Source organism: Perca flavescens, chromosome 5, assembly GCF_004354835.1.
Source record: "Perca flavescens isolate YP-PL-M2 chromosome 5, PFLA_1.0, whole genome shotgun sequence".
Lineage (NCBI taxonomy): Eukaryota > Metazoa > Chordata > Actinopteri > Perciformes > Percidae > Perca > Perca flavescens.
Window position 1 is genome coordinate 19,549,566 of NC_041335.1, and position 15,821 is coordinate 19,565,386.

General features: G+C 38.0%; 1 protein-coding gene across 1 annotated transcript in view; it reads right to left on the reverse strand.

Annotated features, from left to right (window-relative positions):
- LOC114555991 (PDZ and LIM domain protein 5) overlaps positions 1 to 15,821 on the reverse strand; it is a 59,392-nt gene that overhangs the window by 15,369 nt on the left and 28,202 nt on the right. The window contains 4 exon segments of the mRNA XM_075447426.1: positions 3,982 to 4,007; positions 4,231 to 4,420; positions 10,691 to 11,118; positions 11,947 to 11,986. Of these exon segments, the coding sequence (XP_075303541.1) occupies positions 3,982 to 4,007; positions 4,231 to 4,420; positions 10,691 to 11,118; positions 11,947 to 11,986 (684 nt within the window).

The window sequence follows — 15,821 nt, forward strand, 5'->3', positions numbered from 1 at the left end:
ATTCAATTAAAAGCCTTTACGTGACTGTTGTTTAATTTAAAAGTGACTACTGTGTTGCGGGACAATTTTATGTGAAAGGTGAATAGGTGAAGAAAAGTGTTACAAGTTCAGATGATGATTTATACCTGACCTCCCCACTGTTTGTCTCAGACTCAGTGAGACAACTAGAAGAGGAAAGAGTGGAGGAACTAAGGAAGAAGTGAGAAAGGAAGGAAGGAAAGGGACACCAGAGGAAAGGAAACAAGAAAAATACGTAATCACTTTATTAGCTACAATATAGAATAATAGTTTTTCAAAATCAAATGTCACACTGTTTTCAAAAAGCAACACCATTACAATCTACGAAGACGAACCTATTATTAAATCTGCAGTAAGTAAACATAGGGATGAAATAAATGTAAAGGCACTGGAGAAATATTTTACAGTGCAAGGGTTTTAAAATAATACCTTTGTATTACAAGCCATTTATAGCATGTATACAGTCCTTTTGCACACTATCATAGCTGAACAACCTGCTCTCTGAAAAGAGCATTCCTGACTTGCATACAACCTATACCATACAAATGTCTTCGATCTGGACGGTCTAGTTACATCCACATACATTGTTTTATACTGTACATACACGCATAGCAAGTTGAAATCTCTCTTTCCATTTTTCAGATGCCACCATATTTCAAGACACTATTTTATAATATAGTTCCAATGCAGATATGACAGCTGTAAACAATCCATTAAAGCTTTTAAATAAGTCTGAAGTGTCTTCCATAACATGAAGTTATACAACAGTCCAAATGACATGAAGGAACATTCATAACTGTCTAATGCACTGGCTGCACTCTCACACAGACCAAGGCCAGATTTGCTATTTTCAGTGATTTACATTTAGAAATAGACTTATTCCTCCAAATCACACACCTTTCCCGTTTTGCCACATCTACATTACAGTAGTAGAGAAGACAATGAAGAAACAACAGTGTCGTAATGTAGTGTATTTGTAAAGACCGTTTTGTCAGTCCTTTTTTGTGTTTCTTTCTCATTAGCTGTATGCAGACTTCCAGAATAGGCTGCAGGGTTTGTTTATTTAAAGCTTTAGTGCGTAACTTTTTAATATTAATGAACGTCATTCAAGCCCTTGCCAAATGAGTTTCTACAAAGATTAAGACTATCAGCTCCACACAACTCTGTCTCTATTTCTCACTATGGCTATGTTCAGAAGATTGTGTCGCCCAGCTACTTTTTGATTAGCTCTTCCGAAGAATCCATCATGTTTTTTTAATCCTCCGTGTCCTTCTTGGTAACTAGCAACTGAATGGAGGAGAGGTGGGGGCTGTGCGAGATCACAGATGGCTTGTATCATATGGATTATTATGTCATTACTTAGAAATCCTCATGGGGGTGACAGAATCTACGCACTATAGCTTTAAACATTCCTGTGATTGCATGAGTGCATCATTATGTTCTTCTATGTTTAAGAATGAAAAAAGAGTGAATAATTCATAAAATGTTGTCTGTACAACTCTCAGCAGGCCACTTCAGCTGGTTTCCTTTTCTCATAACCATGGAAACTGGTCCTGTGTACTCTCTATCGCAACCAGAACATACAATATGCAGTATGTAAACTCAGTATATGTACTGTATGCGCTGTAGTAAAGACTATAAGTTCTGTAGTTAAGTCTGACATAAGCAAGGATGATGATTGACAGCTGCATATTTGAATTTGCATAGAATAATTGATTAGATCCATTCATTAAAAATTCTGGATTATTTATCTTCCATATTTGTTACTGTGGAAAATCATGCGACACAAAACCACACAAAGATGCAGCTGGTAACATGTTCTTTGGCTGAATACTTCATCCTAACCATCCAAATGAATGTTTTAGTGTTTATTAGCATGCACATACCTTCCTTTTTCATGAAATCACTACTCTGTACACAGTACAGTGTAGAGTATTTATGTATACCTTTAAGGTTGGAGTCAGTGGAGTGGCCAAGCACATAAGCAATAATTAAAGGGATACTTTTCCGATATTCAACCAACTTTGTATCATAATAATGTGTATGTGTAAATGAACTATGTTAAACTTGGAGGTTTGCTGCTGGCTCTAATGCTGTTGCTCAAACTACAGACTGTACTTCTGCATACGGACACAAAGAGTATAGAAGCGGATCGAACTTTCTCAAACTCAGACCAAACTCAGATTACATTGTAGACAGCTGATCAAATATAAACCTAGATTCAGTCAATGTATTGCCTATTTTCTGCCTCAAATGTTTTCAGAAACATATTTCAGCTTACCGTTAAACTTTTTTTTTTACCAGCTGGCCACCATTCTGCAGAAGCGTTTATTGGTGCAGCTTAGTGTATTCTGGTAGTTGTAGGTTCTCTACCTTTTGAGTGAATGGGAATATCAGAGCTTTTTCTCTGCTCATGTAACACCAATTAAAAACAAGTTTGCACCATTCTACTGCATAGACAGCCCAGTTTGATGAAAAGACCCTCTTTCCAGTGGTAACATACTTCTTTAATTAAAGGTCTGAATGAGGCCAGCAGCAGTGCAGCCACATAAAGTAACAGTGAAGGACACCCCCCCCACACACACACACACACACATTCAAACTGTTTCTTTGCAAGCTCTCACTCTATTCTTTGCTTTTTTTCCTTTATTTCCATCAGTCCACAAGCTTTTATCCCTTCAACAGTCAATTTCATTAACAACCACCTACAGAATTCCAACTGATATAGTGCACACAAACATGTAGACAATCAGACTCACGCTCACACACACAGTCTACTGGACATTGAGGGTGCGAGCGGACACTCCATGATGCCAGTCTCTCAGCTCGTTGTACTTAGGACCAATCACCATCCGAGTGGTCTTGTTTACTCTGCCATCACAGGAAGAGAGAGAGAATAAGAGAAAAGCACACCAAACGAGAGAGGAAAAAAAGGATTTAGGAAAATTAGAGTGGTTGCCCTGCAGCCTGCAATGAGATACACTGTAAGCCATGCCACAAGGAAAGCCTGATGATACGGTAAGGTCTGTTGCCACAAACAAGAAGCTGATGATACACAGGGAATGTTTTGATAGGGTGAATATGTGCAGTTTTGCTGTAGCCGTCAGAATAGAAATTGACAGAAATCATTGCAAAGAGAGAAAGAAAATAAACTGTGATAAATATCTGGAGAACAGTTAACTCCTGTGTCATGAGATCAAAATCATCAGAATCATGGCCAATATGGACTGAAATTATGAATTAATTCAACCATGAAGCACCAACACCCACACCCACAGACAGTGGAAATTTCTGCATGTTAACACATACTGTATGATCAGACACACGGTGATCACATGTATTGTCACAAACCACCAAGAGCAATGGATAGCCAATGGATCACATCACACTGACAACACCACCAACAGTGCAGCCATGGTTGTCAATGACACAATCACAGGTTATAACAACATGCAGCACTGCAAGGCTGTCACATACACAACCAAATGTGCAAACAACCAGTTGGAGCACACAAACTATCACATAAAGCTTCACTTTGATTGGTAAGCGCAGGTGAAAACACTTTCAGCTACCGACATGACAGATAACTTTCAGCAATCTCAGTGAGGAATTTAATTAAAACTGCTTAAAAGCAGCTAAAAATGGACATATTGTACAGTGCACAGGGGTCTGGCTTTTGACTTAATGGCTCAAATGTGATCCTGTCTCTGCCGTCTAGACAGGAAGAGGCCACACAGCATCAATACAATTGCCATAACTGTGCTACAGAGATCTGCGGTCAGAATTTCTATTGCTCCATGTATGTTAATATAGCCTTTATATGTTAGAAACACCCGATTGAGTGGGTTAAATCAAATAACAGTATGACACAATGCACTTATTCATGTAAAGAACAACACACAGAACTGGTGATATGGAGTCTGGGGCTATTAAAACCACAGTCAGCCGTTTCATTGCACTTACTTTGTGTTCTTGGCTGTGTCAGTTTCCTCATATTGAGCTACAAGGGAAAGAATAGAAAGTCCATTAAAGAAAATAATGTGTCCTTTACCTTTTATTTAATAATTAATTGAAATAGTGCTGCAATGAGCTTTTGATTTAGAACTAAATCATACAGTACACAGTAGTTTTTTTGTCATGTTTGTTTGTCCTATGTACAGATGTGTCTAGTCATTAGTTTAGGTGCACAACAAACATTGTCACCGTGTGCACTTCAGTCAGTAACGTACCACGCTCGGTACCCGTGATTTGAGCCAGAATCCTGAAAGATCTGGACTGGGTGGTGCCACTGCGTGGGCGCCAGTCCTCTGTGTCCTCCATTATGCGCTTCCTACTGGCATCAGCATGAGTGGGCACATGGTAAAATTGGATGTCTGTGTCCACAACGTGTTTCCTGGGAACTCTGCAAGGACAGGATAGAACAGGATGGATGACATCAGCAAATATACTTAAAATTTTACATCCTCCTTCTCATATAACTGATCAAAGTAATAGAGATGGAGACTGATGTCATTTCCTTGGATATATTACAGCATATTAAAGTAATAAGTAGAACTTTAATTATTGCAGGATTAAATAAAACATTTTATACTTCTAGTAGTAGCTCAGACCATCAGAGTGTTGTGAGACAAAGCCATGTTTAGTCTTTTTAGGAGGTTTATTTCAACCAAGGATTTAAATTTCTATCCAGTACATGTATTTGTATTATTTAACACACACACACTAATCCAGTTAGAGGAATATTATTAAACTGTTTATACTGTAAGTTACATGAAGTGGCAATGTGGCACACTGTAAAAAATAATCAGACCACACTTAATTTGACATTTTGGTCTGAATCAAGCTGATACCTTGGCGGCAGGGGTTTTCTTGAAAGGACAGAAGAAAAACAGAAATAGACTGAATAAAGCCAGAAAAAAAACAGCAACATTCATAAAGAGACCATCTGAAAAGACTTACTTCAAAATACTTTGAGGTCCACTAAAAGGGAAGTAAAGTAGAAAAAGGGGAAGAGATACAAGAATGAAGAAATAATTAGAAATAATTTAAGAAAATGTTACTGTAACAAGCAGGAAGTAGAAGTAGATGGAAGAAATAAAAAAATAAAAAAAACAACAACAACATATGGACCACAACTCCTAATGCATGCAAAACATACCAGTTAAAATCTCATCAACAGCTTCTAAATACAAGTCAGTTCTATTTTCAACCACATGGTGGTGCTGCTGAGTGGATTTCTATAAAAGTATAGTTATTCCCAATTTGGACAGTTTGGACAGTAAACATAATACAGTACTTTTATTCAAATGGTAAGGAACAACATGAGTGTGCAGCATAATGTGAAGTTGTGTGGTTTGTATGAATGCATAATCAGTAAATGTGCCTTGCACACACTTACAGTTATACTGGTGTGTGTGTGTGTGTGTGTGTGTGTGTGTGTGTGTGTGTGTGTGTGTGTGTGTGTGTGTCTTTGTGTGTGTGTCGCTCTGTTGACAGGTTTTCAGAATTTGTGATTTACAGTCAAAATATACTGTAGCCTCAGCATATTGTATTACACACACAACTTTAATTAGCTGAATGCATGTGTGCCGCAGTTCTTGCATAATTTAAACATGAAAATAAGCTAACAACTATAAAACATTACTAATATTACTATCATGAATCATGCTCTGCATTAAAATCATAAACAAATGCATGCAGCTGCCATGATAAAGTAGACACAGGTAAAGAGAGTAAAAAGGCAGGCAGGCAGGCAGTCAGTCAAACACATGTAACCTGACATGCTTCAGAGACTAACTTTGTGACTTGAGGAGGTGCTGCAGTCTGCAAAGCAGAAAAATAAGGGTTGAAAGGAAGAGAGAAAGACAGAGAACAATGACACAAATTCTTGCCATTTTACAGTAAGAACATTGAAAGCTGTCATTAAAAATCCCCTCTGAAACGAAACACACAGCTCATTTACAGCATGCAAACAAGCAACGGGATGCAAGGTACAGAAACTCATGCTGTCTCACATTGTCACTTCAGGAATAGATAAATAAAATGAATGGATTAATTGTTACAAAGGAAACTAAGTGTATGAACCTGAACCTGTACTTTGACTTCTACATGACCAAATCACTTTTGTATTTGTTAAATAGGACATCATTGGGAATATAAGCAAAGAGGATTTAAAGGTCCAGTGTGTAACGTGTTTAGTTGTACATTATCAAAATCTGTGTTGCCCGTTCACAAACTTAAACTTAAACTTAAATATCTTCCACCACCATCAATTCCAAGTATTCCTTTTGGCTTGAAATGTTACATTTGTATTCGCATGAACTCCATATCCATATTCATGCACCATCTTGAAATACGTTAGCCGGTAAAGGACATATAGGACATACTGCTCCGCCTTTCGTGTTTTCACTGTCATATGATAAACTAACAAGTGCTGCTAATGCTGCTAATGGGTATCATAGCTTCCCGGCCCCGGCAAGTTTGAAGAAGGAAACGTGGAGGAACACACGTATTCAAAATCCAAATTTCAGGAACGCCCAGAAAAAGAAAAAGATTTTGAAAAGAGCAAGAGACCGTTTTTTTGAAACGTGAAGGCTACCGTAGCTGTAATACGTACTTTGAACTGCGTGGTGCGAGAGAGTTGACTGTGATATATGATCTCAACGCTAGATGGGAGAAATTCCTACACATTGGACCTTTAAAAAGGTGAAAAGGACATTTAGATGGAAATGTTTACGTGAAGAAAGCAAGTTAAAGCCATAGAAATACTAAAGACAGACCCAGATTTTAGTATCCCATGCTATTACAGTAAATTACATTTAGGATACGTGGGGAAAGCTATCTACCCAACTGAAAAGCAGTTTGTGTGTCTGTGCGTGTGTGCATGGCTGCATGGTGTAAGATTACATTGTGCAGATCACTCAGTGTGATCATCTTCTGAGTGTCAAAGAAAGAGAAACCACTGATCCTTTTTTTGAGTGTTGCCCACAAAAAAAGAGCACAGAGAGTGTAAACATGAAAATGAACGTAGAAATTATGAGTCAGAAGAGGAGTATATTCAGTCCATTGGGTATCTTGAGTTAGCCTGGCTCCGCCCTCCTACGTACTTCCGCTCAATTTTCATTTTCCTTCAGTATTCCGTCTGGGTTTGCGGTATATTCTTGGGTTTTCTCTGGCCAAATATTTGAGGAGCATCTCGCTGCAGCCAGCGGGAAGGCGGGGCTTGACATCAAGCCCCACCCACATCCAAGTCAGTCATTTTTCTTTGCCTACGTCACTCCCAATACACTCGAACGGACCAAGACCGGTAGCTAGCCTCTGGTTTCACATTAGATGACAGAAACTGATGTAGGCTAAACACAAACGACATTTCATGCAACAGTGAACTGTAATTGGACCCATGTACTTTTTCGTTCATTTGATTTCCGATTTTGAAACGAAAAGAGTGGTTTGAAAATAACGTAAGACTGCTACGGTGAAAGCCTTGTTTTCATGAGCTTCTGGGGCTAGCTGCTAACTAGCTTGGAAGCTAACATCTAATGGCAGGCAGGTTGCTAATTAGCCAATTCTAAAAAGTATGGAAGTACTAATTTAGTTTCCCCTGCTTTCTATCAATATTCTTCTCTATTTGTCTCTTGGTGTAGTTTGCTAACATGCTCGTAGACATGTAAATTAACAGTTTGCGTGCAAGCTAAGTCAACACCTTTTATATTGTAACGTGAAAGCTCAGGCTGCGTTAGCATCAGCTAAACCAGAGCAGCAACTTGCACTGCCCCGTTAAAATGCAACTTGAACCCTCGGATATAACGGTAATCACGTAGCGGTTTTTACTGTATAGACATCTGTATGTGTGTTCAACCTTTTGAAATACTTAGATTAGGTGTGTTACTGTGCAGGTAATATTCGAGCAGCATCTGGCATGATTGTCAATTCTACTGAACCAGACTGAGAGACCGTTTAAAGACTCAGGAACCCTTTGTAGGTGTTTTGGATTAATTAGCTGATTAGAGTGTGACACTTTGAGCCTACAATATTGAACCTTTTCACAATATATTTTCTGAGGATTTTCATAAACTGTAAGCCATAATCATCACAATTATAACAAATACAGGCTTGAAATATCTCTATATAATATATTAGTTTTACCTTTTTTAAGTTGAATTACTGAAATAAACTTTTGCATGATATTCAAATTTTTCAAGTTTCACCTGTATGCTTCTGGTTCACCTGTTAATTGTTAAAGCAAAATTGCCCCTTTGTATATTTGGTTGTAATGGAGACAGAATTTTTGCTGTTAATATGAAAGTCCATAACGAAACAACACACCATTCTACTTTTGACGGCTAAATTTAATTGAAATGGCTTGTTTTCCGTTTGAACACATTGTCATCAATATTAACAAGGTTTAAAATGACCCATTTTTCAAATTTGGATGTCATTTCAAAATCGGAAATCAAATGAAAGAAAAAGTACACGGGACCAAATACAGTAACTACATGAAAAATTCACTGTTGCATGAAATGTCGTTGTGTTTAGCCTACATCATCAGTTTCTAGTCTGTTTTTTGTTTGTTTTTTGTCTTCAAAAAACTTTATTATTCAAGTACAGCTACATAAACACATTGAAAACATTATGCATACATACATACATGAAAAAGGGGCGCATTAAATTTAAATTAAAGAGGTTGTAAGGCATTGTAAATGTTCAGAGTCCGGATGGCTTTCTTATTTATCAGTCCTTTTAAAGTTTCAAAATATAATTTCATTTTGTTTTTAAATTGGTGAATATTTGGTTTTCTTTCAGATCATTTACATTTACAGATATAACATTTTCAAATCAAATTAAAAGATTAAAAATGAAAACAATGCATTTATCCAAATTTCCTTCATAGTAAAAAATGCTGTGATGTAAGCAAAGAAAAATGGCTGACTTGGATGTGGGTGGGGCTTGATGTCCCGCCTCCCCGCAGGCTGCAGCGAGATGCACTTGAAATATTTGGCGGTCCGATCAGCGGACAGATGGAGTGGCTGAAAACGATGACGTTGAGGACGTGTGCTAGAAAGATGCGAGTGAAGCCATTCGGTCTGTTGTGGCAACGCTGCCAAATATCCCGAAGTTAAAGCCCGAGGAAGAACAATATTTGCTGAGTTTTGTTGGTGGCCATGATTTTGTGGCCCTCCTCCCCATGGGGTTTGGGAAAAGTTTGATTTTCCAGCTTGCTCCATTAGTGGTGAAGGAGTTGGCTAAGGCTAACGCTAGCGATGTTAATGCTAAATATAAGCCGATAATTGTTGTCGGTCTACCCTCTTGTTGCACATGCGCATGACATACGTCACAACCAAACGTTAGCGATTGATTATGGCAGATCCAGAGGGGCTATGGGGAGATCCAATAGTTTTTAACTTCAACAGAGTACCCGCCTTCAAGGAAGTTAACACTTGTCAATGGAGAGTGGCCAGACTCTATGTACAAATGAAATGTACGAGGCTAATCATGAGTACAATAAATCAAAAACATCGGCTCTTGTTTTGTTTTGAGATTAATCACTAAAAGAATGAATGTATGTGTAAATCTACTTGGATTCAAGGCTGAAACCTTTATTTACTGACTGATTTGCTATAAAAGCAAAGAGAATACCACACAGCTTCAATTACCAATGCAGGCTATATACTGTATACACAGCTTATTCATATAGCATCACATCATTAGTTATACCCACTAAGCCTCTGGAGAGAGGCGAGTTAGTGATGAGACAAAAACAGAAGGGGCGAAAAGATGATGTCGGGAATTATGTAAAGACGATGAGTGAGTAGAAAGTAATTATTAGTAGTATTATCTTTGAGTGCTAATAACCACTAATATGTTTAAATCTGGTGCTGCCTTCAAACACCTGAATATATATATATATATATATATATATATATATATAAATAGAATATCATGAATGATTCATAAAAAATGAAGGGAAAAACACAACAAAAATGCACTCAGTAATTGGGAGAGTGAGTGACCATTTGATTAGTTTAATGGAAATAGATAGTTGATATGTGTTGAGAACAAAGATCCATACAGCCACCATGCCAGGGATTTGTAGTGATTTTAGTTCTAATCTTTTTCTAAAATTGAATGTAAACTGTACGTAAGGTCCTAAATTCCAAACATTCAACCTTGAAAAACTTAAGGTTATGTTTTAAAGTTCATAAATTTTCCATCACCAGAACCCAGCTATTAAGTTTTTTGAGTGCAGAATTTCCCTTCTCAAGTTTCTACCATAAACAAATGGTACATTCACCAACTTACATATCAGTGTTTCCAGACGGGTAGTTGAAGTTCTCTGACATGACATAGTACACAAACAACTGACAGTATTTTGGCCACCAAACCAGCAGCACATTGCCAAGTTGTGACTGTCACTTTTCAACACTATAATAAACAACACCCACAGAAGCATCAAAATTAGGCTCATCTTACAAACTCAAACTGTGGATCTCAGTAAAGTGTGCAGTGTTTTATTTTATTTTTGTAGTGTTTGTCCTCTAAACAAAACACCAAACAGACATGTGTGATCTCCCATTTAACAACTTGAACAGAACCAAGACAGAGGAAGTCGGAGGAAGATAAAATGCAGAGAATTGATTAATTTGTTTGATTGGCTGGAGAGATCGCCACTCACCCATGAAACTGCAAAGGCAAGGCTCCACCCTGACTTTCCAAAAGGCCCCGCCTCTGCCCCATGGCCACCTCACATGCGTTCTCAGTGGAGTAGAGGTTTATCGGTGTGTTATACACTGTTGGCTGGGGCGCAACGAGGACAGGGGGGGAGGAGGAGGAAGAGGATGGGTAAGAGACAGGAGGTGGAGGAGGATAAAGAGGAGGACTGTTGTAGGAGGAGGCAGGAGTGAAGGCAGAGGATGGGGATGGAATGAAGGGAGTGAAAGGGGACTGTGAAGGAGGGTATTCGCTCTCAGTTGCACAGCCACCGTAAGGTCTGGGGGCCTTGTTGTAGTGGATGGTGGAGGGGCTGGAGGAGTGAGGGTGGAGGTGGGATGTTGGAGGGGGATGGGTGAGGGCCAATGGTTTTATGATGTCTGATCTGTCATCCTATCGGCATGAAAGAAGAGCATGCAAAAACAAATCACAACACAGCACACACTATACCGATGCAACTCAGGTTATAATTTTGGTGTTTGTCCCGCAGGCTTCATAAGCTAACAATTTGTCAATATAATAAAGTAGCTTATAATTTTGGTGTTTGTCCCGCAGGCTTCATAAGCTAACAATTTGGCTATATATAATAAAGTAGCTACAAAAAAATCAAAACTTTAGTCTCTGTAAATGTATTCTGAGAAGCATCCGTATACTTAACTGTCATTTACAACAAAAAAATAAATGTAACAACATTAGAAAAAACACAATTACATAAATCAAGACAAATGTGGTTTTCATGCAGCAAATATGTGTGTATGGCATCGTTTCAGAAGGGTGTAGTAACTAAAGGAAAGTATTCAAAGCACTTGGTACCCCAGGTAAATTACCTTTTTTTTTTTTTTTTTTTTTATTATAATTAATTAGTCACACATTTCTTTTTCCTGTTCCACAGGTTGGCACTTAAAAAAACATTACTTTTTTTAAGAGACCCAATAAAAAAATTACGAACAATTTTACAATAATGAAATTATGAATATCACTTAAGATTTGTTTTTTGACAATTCGTCAGAAATGTTTAATTAAACTATAGAAAGTATGGATTAAGAATATAGTATTTTAAAATGTATCTATCAAGCCAGAATCGAACTGTTTCACCTGGTGTGCCTTGTGTTAATTAAAAAGTAACATTTTAGGATGTTATTGTTTCTACCAATAAACATGCTGTGCATTCAAGTGTATAATATTTTTCTGTCATTTCAGTGACATGCTGTGCTACAGTACCTTTGGTGCCACAGGAGGAGGTTTAGGAACACTGGAGGCCCTGGAGAGAAGGAGGAAGAAGAGAAAGAGAAAGTGCATTAGTTATGATAGCATTATTATTTTTCATTTCAATATTTCCTTTGAAAAATGTCTGTTTTTGATATTTTAAAAAGGTATTCTTATAATAGATTGAAATAAATGAAATAAGACAAGCTTTTCAGAAGTGTGCTTGCTGATATTTATAGAGCTAATCAAAGCTGCTAAGGCCATACCGTAAAATATTCAAATCTTGAGAGAAACTGTGGTCATGGTGATGTATGACTAAACCTGAGCTCTCAGTGTGGAAAACCAACATGGAGAGGTTTCTGTCATCAGCTATGAGAGAATCCAAGAGTCTGAAACTTAAGTTGCTCGGGCTAAAAAAATGGTGCCCTCTTTAATGTATGTGTGCTTTTGAAGGCAGCTGTTTTTAGTGTATAAAGGCTTGTATCAATCTGATACTCTTGGTCTTTGATACTCTTGATGCCCTGAGCTCCCATAAAGGTCATCTGAGGAACCTTCTGTAACTACTCACACTGTTAAATTGACTCAGAAGTGACATCAGCTTAGCTCTTCATCCTAATACAGATCCTGTTTCATCTGTTTACAGTGTTTAGTTGAACCGTCTGGTTTAAGATGATACTGTTGCAATAGGACACAACTTTATTGATGCAAAATTAATAATTTACAAGAGTTACTGAATTTTGCTCACTAAGAAGGAGCAGTTACACACATGGAACAAATGAATGTAACTCAATGGTTGTTGCCGTGCATCACAGCTTAATGGAGCATGATATGAAGGGGAAAATACACAAGTTAACGTAAATTAAAGGTTAAGTAAGCTATGAAGTAACCGAAGACGTGTGAATGTCAGCAGCCCTCTCGGAGCAGCCCTTCTAGAATCTTCCAGAGGGAGGTTCATGTCCTTTGCCTCTGTAAATTTGAACCGACAGCGTTGTAGTGGCTGGAAACATATCGGTCTACAGACACACTTGACCTTTACCTCCTCGCCTCTTGTTCAAGTTTGCCAACAGTGTCCTGATCATGCCATCCTGTTTAAGACTAGAAGCAAAAAAGACACCATGCCATTAAATTATTCTACAATCTAAATCCTATTTTGAGCAGTCACATGACAACTCTCATTTAACCTGTGGATTTAACATACCTGTAAGAGCTTTTCCGCACGGAAGTAAGCCTCCTAGGCTCTGTATGTACTTCCTCCAACAAGGTTTACTGACAAAATACTCTGAGATATGGATGTTTAAAGAACCCTGATTGTTGTGGTTTGACACTAATAATAAAGAAGGAGGGATGATTATGCTGCCTTAATAAAAGCCTCCAAGGCTCAACTAAAAACAAAAGAATCCCCCTGAGCAACTGCCAAAGCGTTACAGACATTCCTGTTGTCATCGAGGCAATACACCTAACCTTTTTTTTTTATCTCATGACTATGTCATGGCCTGTGGGTTTCCCTGGACACACTACTGTAAATAGTCCAACAAGTTCCCAATCAGTGCAACGCCAAAGTATTCATTGGCATCAAAGCTGATCTAAGGACAGCAGTGGTTTCACGTGCACAACCAATGGCATGGACATGAGTGAGGCACATATGAAGAAAGAACACCAGTGTGTCAGGTAGGTATTTCAAATATGACACCATCATCCTTGTGTGCTGTAGTCTAGATTGCACTGCAGCTATAACGGGAAACACCAACATGGAAATGTGTTGGGGTCATATGGTAAGAGGGAGGAAAAAAAGAAGCAAGTGAACGAAAGTCTAATTTAACTCAGAGGCTTTCAAACCTTTTCTCTGGGGATTTGCACAGTCAGAGGTAATTTTATACTTTTAAACAAGCGACATACTGTATGCATTGAAACAGCAGCAACCATATTTGATTTTGTTTTCATTCTGAAATTATGAAAATGAAAAAAAATATGTCACAGGGTTATGGGCTCTGATATCTCTAAGCATAGCAGAGGAACAACAGGACCTTGCACTGTTTCAAACACTTTGCCACAGGAATGTTTCTCCATAGCTCAGATGTGTGAGGGTCAGAGAGTAAGTGGATGCAATAAAGACACTAACAGTGTGACAGTGACAAACATTTCATATGGAAACATTTGCTGGGCTGTACATGTGTGTGTTTTTCCCACCAACTGTTTAATTTGGATCATGGTTTAATAGCAGCTGGTATAAAATATGTTTCCGTTCTCTGTGTTTGCATTTGTAACCCTCTATGTTCCATGTTAACTGTCAGGCTCTACGTGTCTGTGTTAACTCTGTTTCATGTTTATGGAAGTTTTATATCATATAACTGCGAGTCTGTGTTTCCCAAGCAATCTTTTTGTAGTGACAGCCGTTTTGGTTTTGCTTTGATACCTTACCACAGTGCATGCTGTGGCTACAGTGGTGGAGCTTACACATATTTCCATATTTTGTTAAGTATAAGTCATTTACGATAATATTTATTCTAATTTTCTTTGAATATTGGTCATCAGGGTTTGGCTGTGCATAAATAATTTGTATGTTTTCTTAGTTTCCTTAGTCTGATTTTTAATGTTTTCCTAATAAATTATTTTTGGAAAATACACAGGCTATTACATAACACTGATGTAATAGCTTTGTAAATGCTTTCATGGGCTGTTGTTTCCACTCTATTCAACAATTTTCTCTTTTGGAATTTACAGGGAATGAACAAAACAGCAGGACATCTTACAAACTAATGCCCTCCAGCCCTGCAGTACTGTAAACTGTGATGATTCAATGTTAAATTTTTTTAGCACAAATTATTTTCCTGTTGAATTGCATTCAATTGTTGAGTGTCCCAGTTATTTTCTATCATTCTGTGAATCTCCTCATCGGATATTATTGTATAACGCATTGCATTATTAAAGTCAACTAGAGCTAAACTGTTTTAAAACTTGTGATTTTTGTTGAAAAAGTTAGCGACTAGCTGGTCAACATAGCGTAGCATTAGCTAGCAGATGAAGAAATATTCTTTCGAACACCATGTTCTGTTTTGATGTACCGCCATATATGACCTTTATGCTGCTTTTTACCTTCATTTATGCATTACAGTGAATTGATCTATCATAAAGAGGAGGATGCCGTCTCTTCTTCATCTCCTCTCAAATCACCCGTGCCCTCATGGATGTTCTCTGTTCTCAGTTTTGCATTTGTGTTTAATCTCTCTGTTCTATTCTTACTGGAGTGAGATCATTGACCGATGTTTCCAGGGCTGTGCCCTAACATGCCATCAGCTTTACCAGCAAGCAACCAGCCATACTGAATCAATAAGAGACTGTTGCACATGCGTGTGTGATTTTATGTCTAAAAAAGGGGTGAGAATAGTGAACGGACAAAGGCCCAGTTGACATACACCCACACAAATATACGTATACACATACACACAATATGATGTATTATGCAGGGTGTGGTGACAGTGATTTCAGGCATGACGGGTTGGCCCAGGAAATGTTACCCCAGGGTAGTGCAATAACACAGACTACAAGGACCAGTTTATACACTCTGCAACATCTGCACCTGCTAATAGGCTTAAATGAATGCACATACACAGCATGTGTGTCCAGGTCTGTTTTTAAATTAACTGCACCATGGGCCTTTCCAAATATTATATGCGTGAAAAGCTTGAACTGCATCAGCCCAGTTATAAATATCTCAGTTTTCTTTACCAGAGCTGGTCCTCTTTGCCTAAAATCCTGTTTGCTTCTTGAGCTTTGATCTTATCTTCGATTTGCACCTAATTTGTCTTGCTGAGAATGTTTTTGGCAGCTTTTGCATGTTTTTTATTTTGCATTCTTTCCAAGAACAGTAGGGAATAATATCATCCAACTGA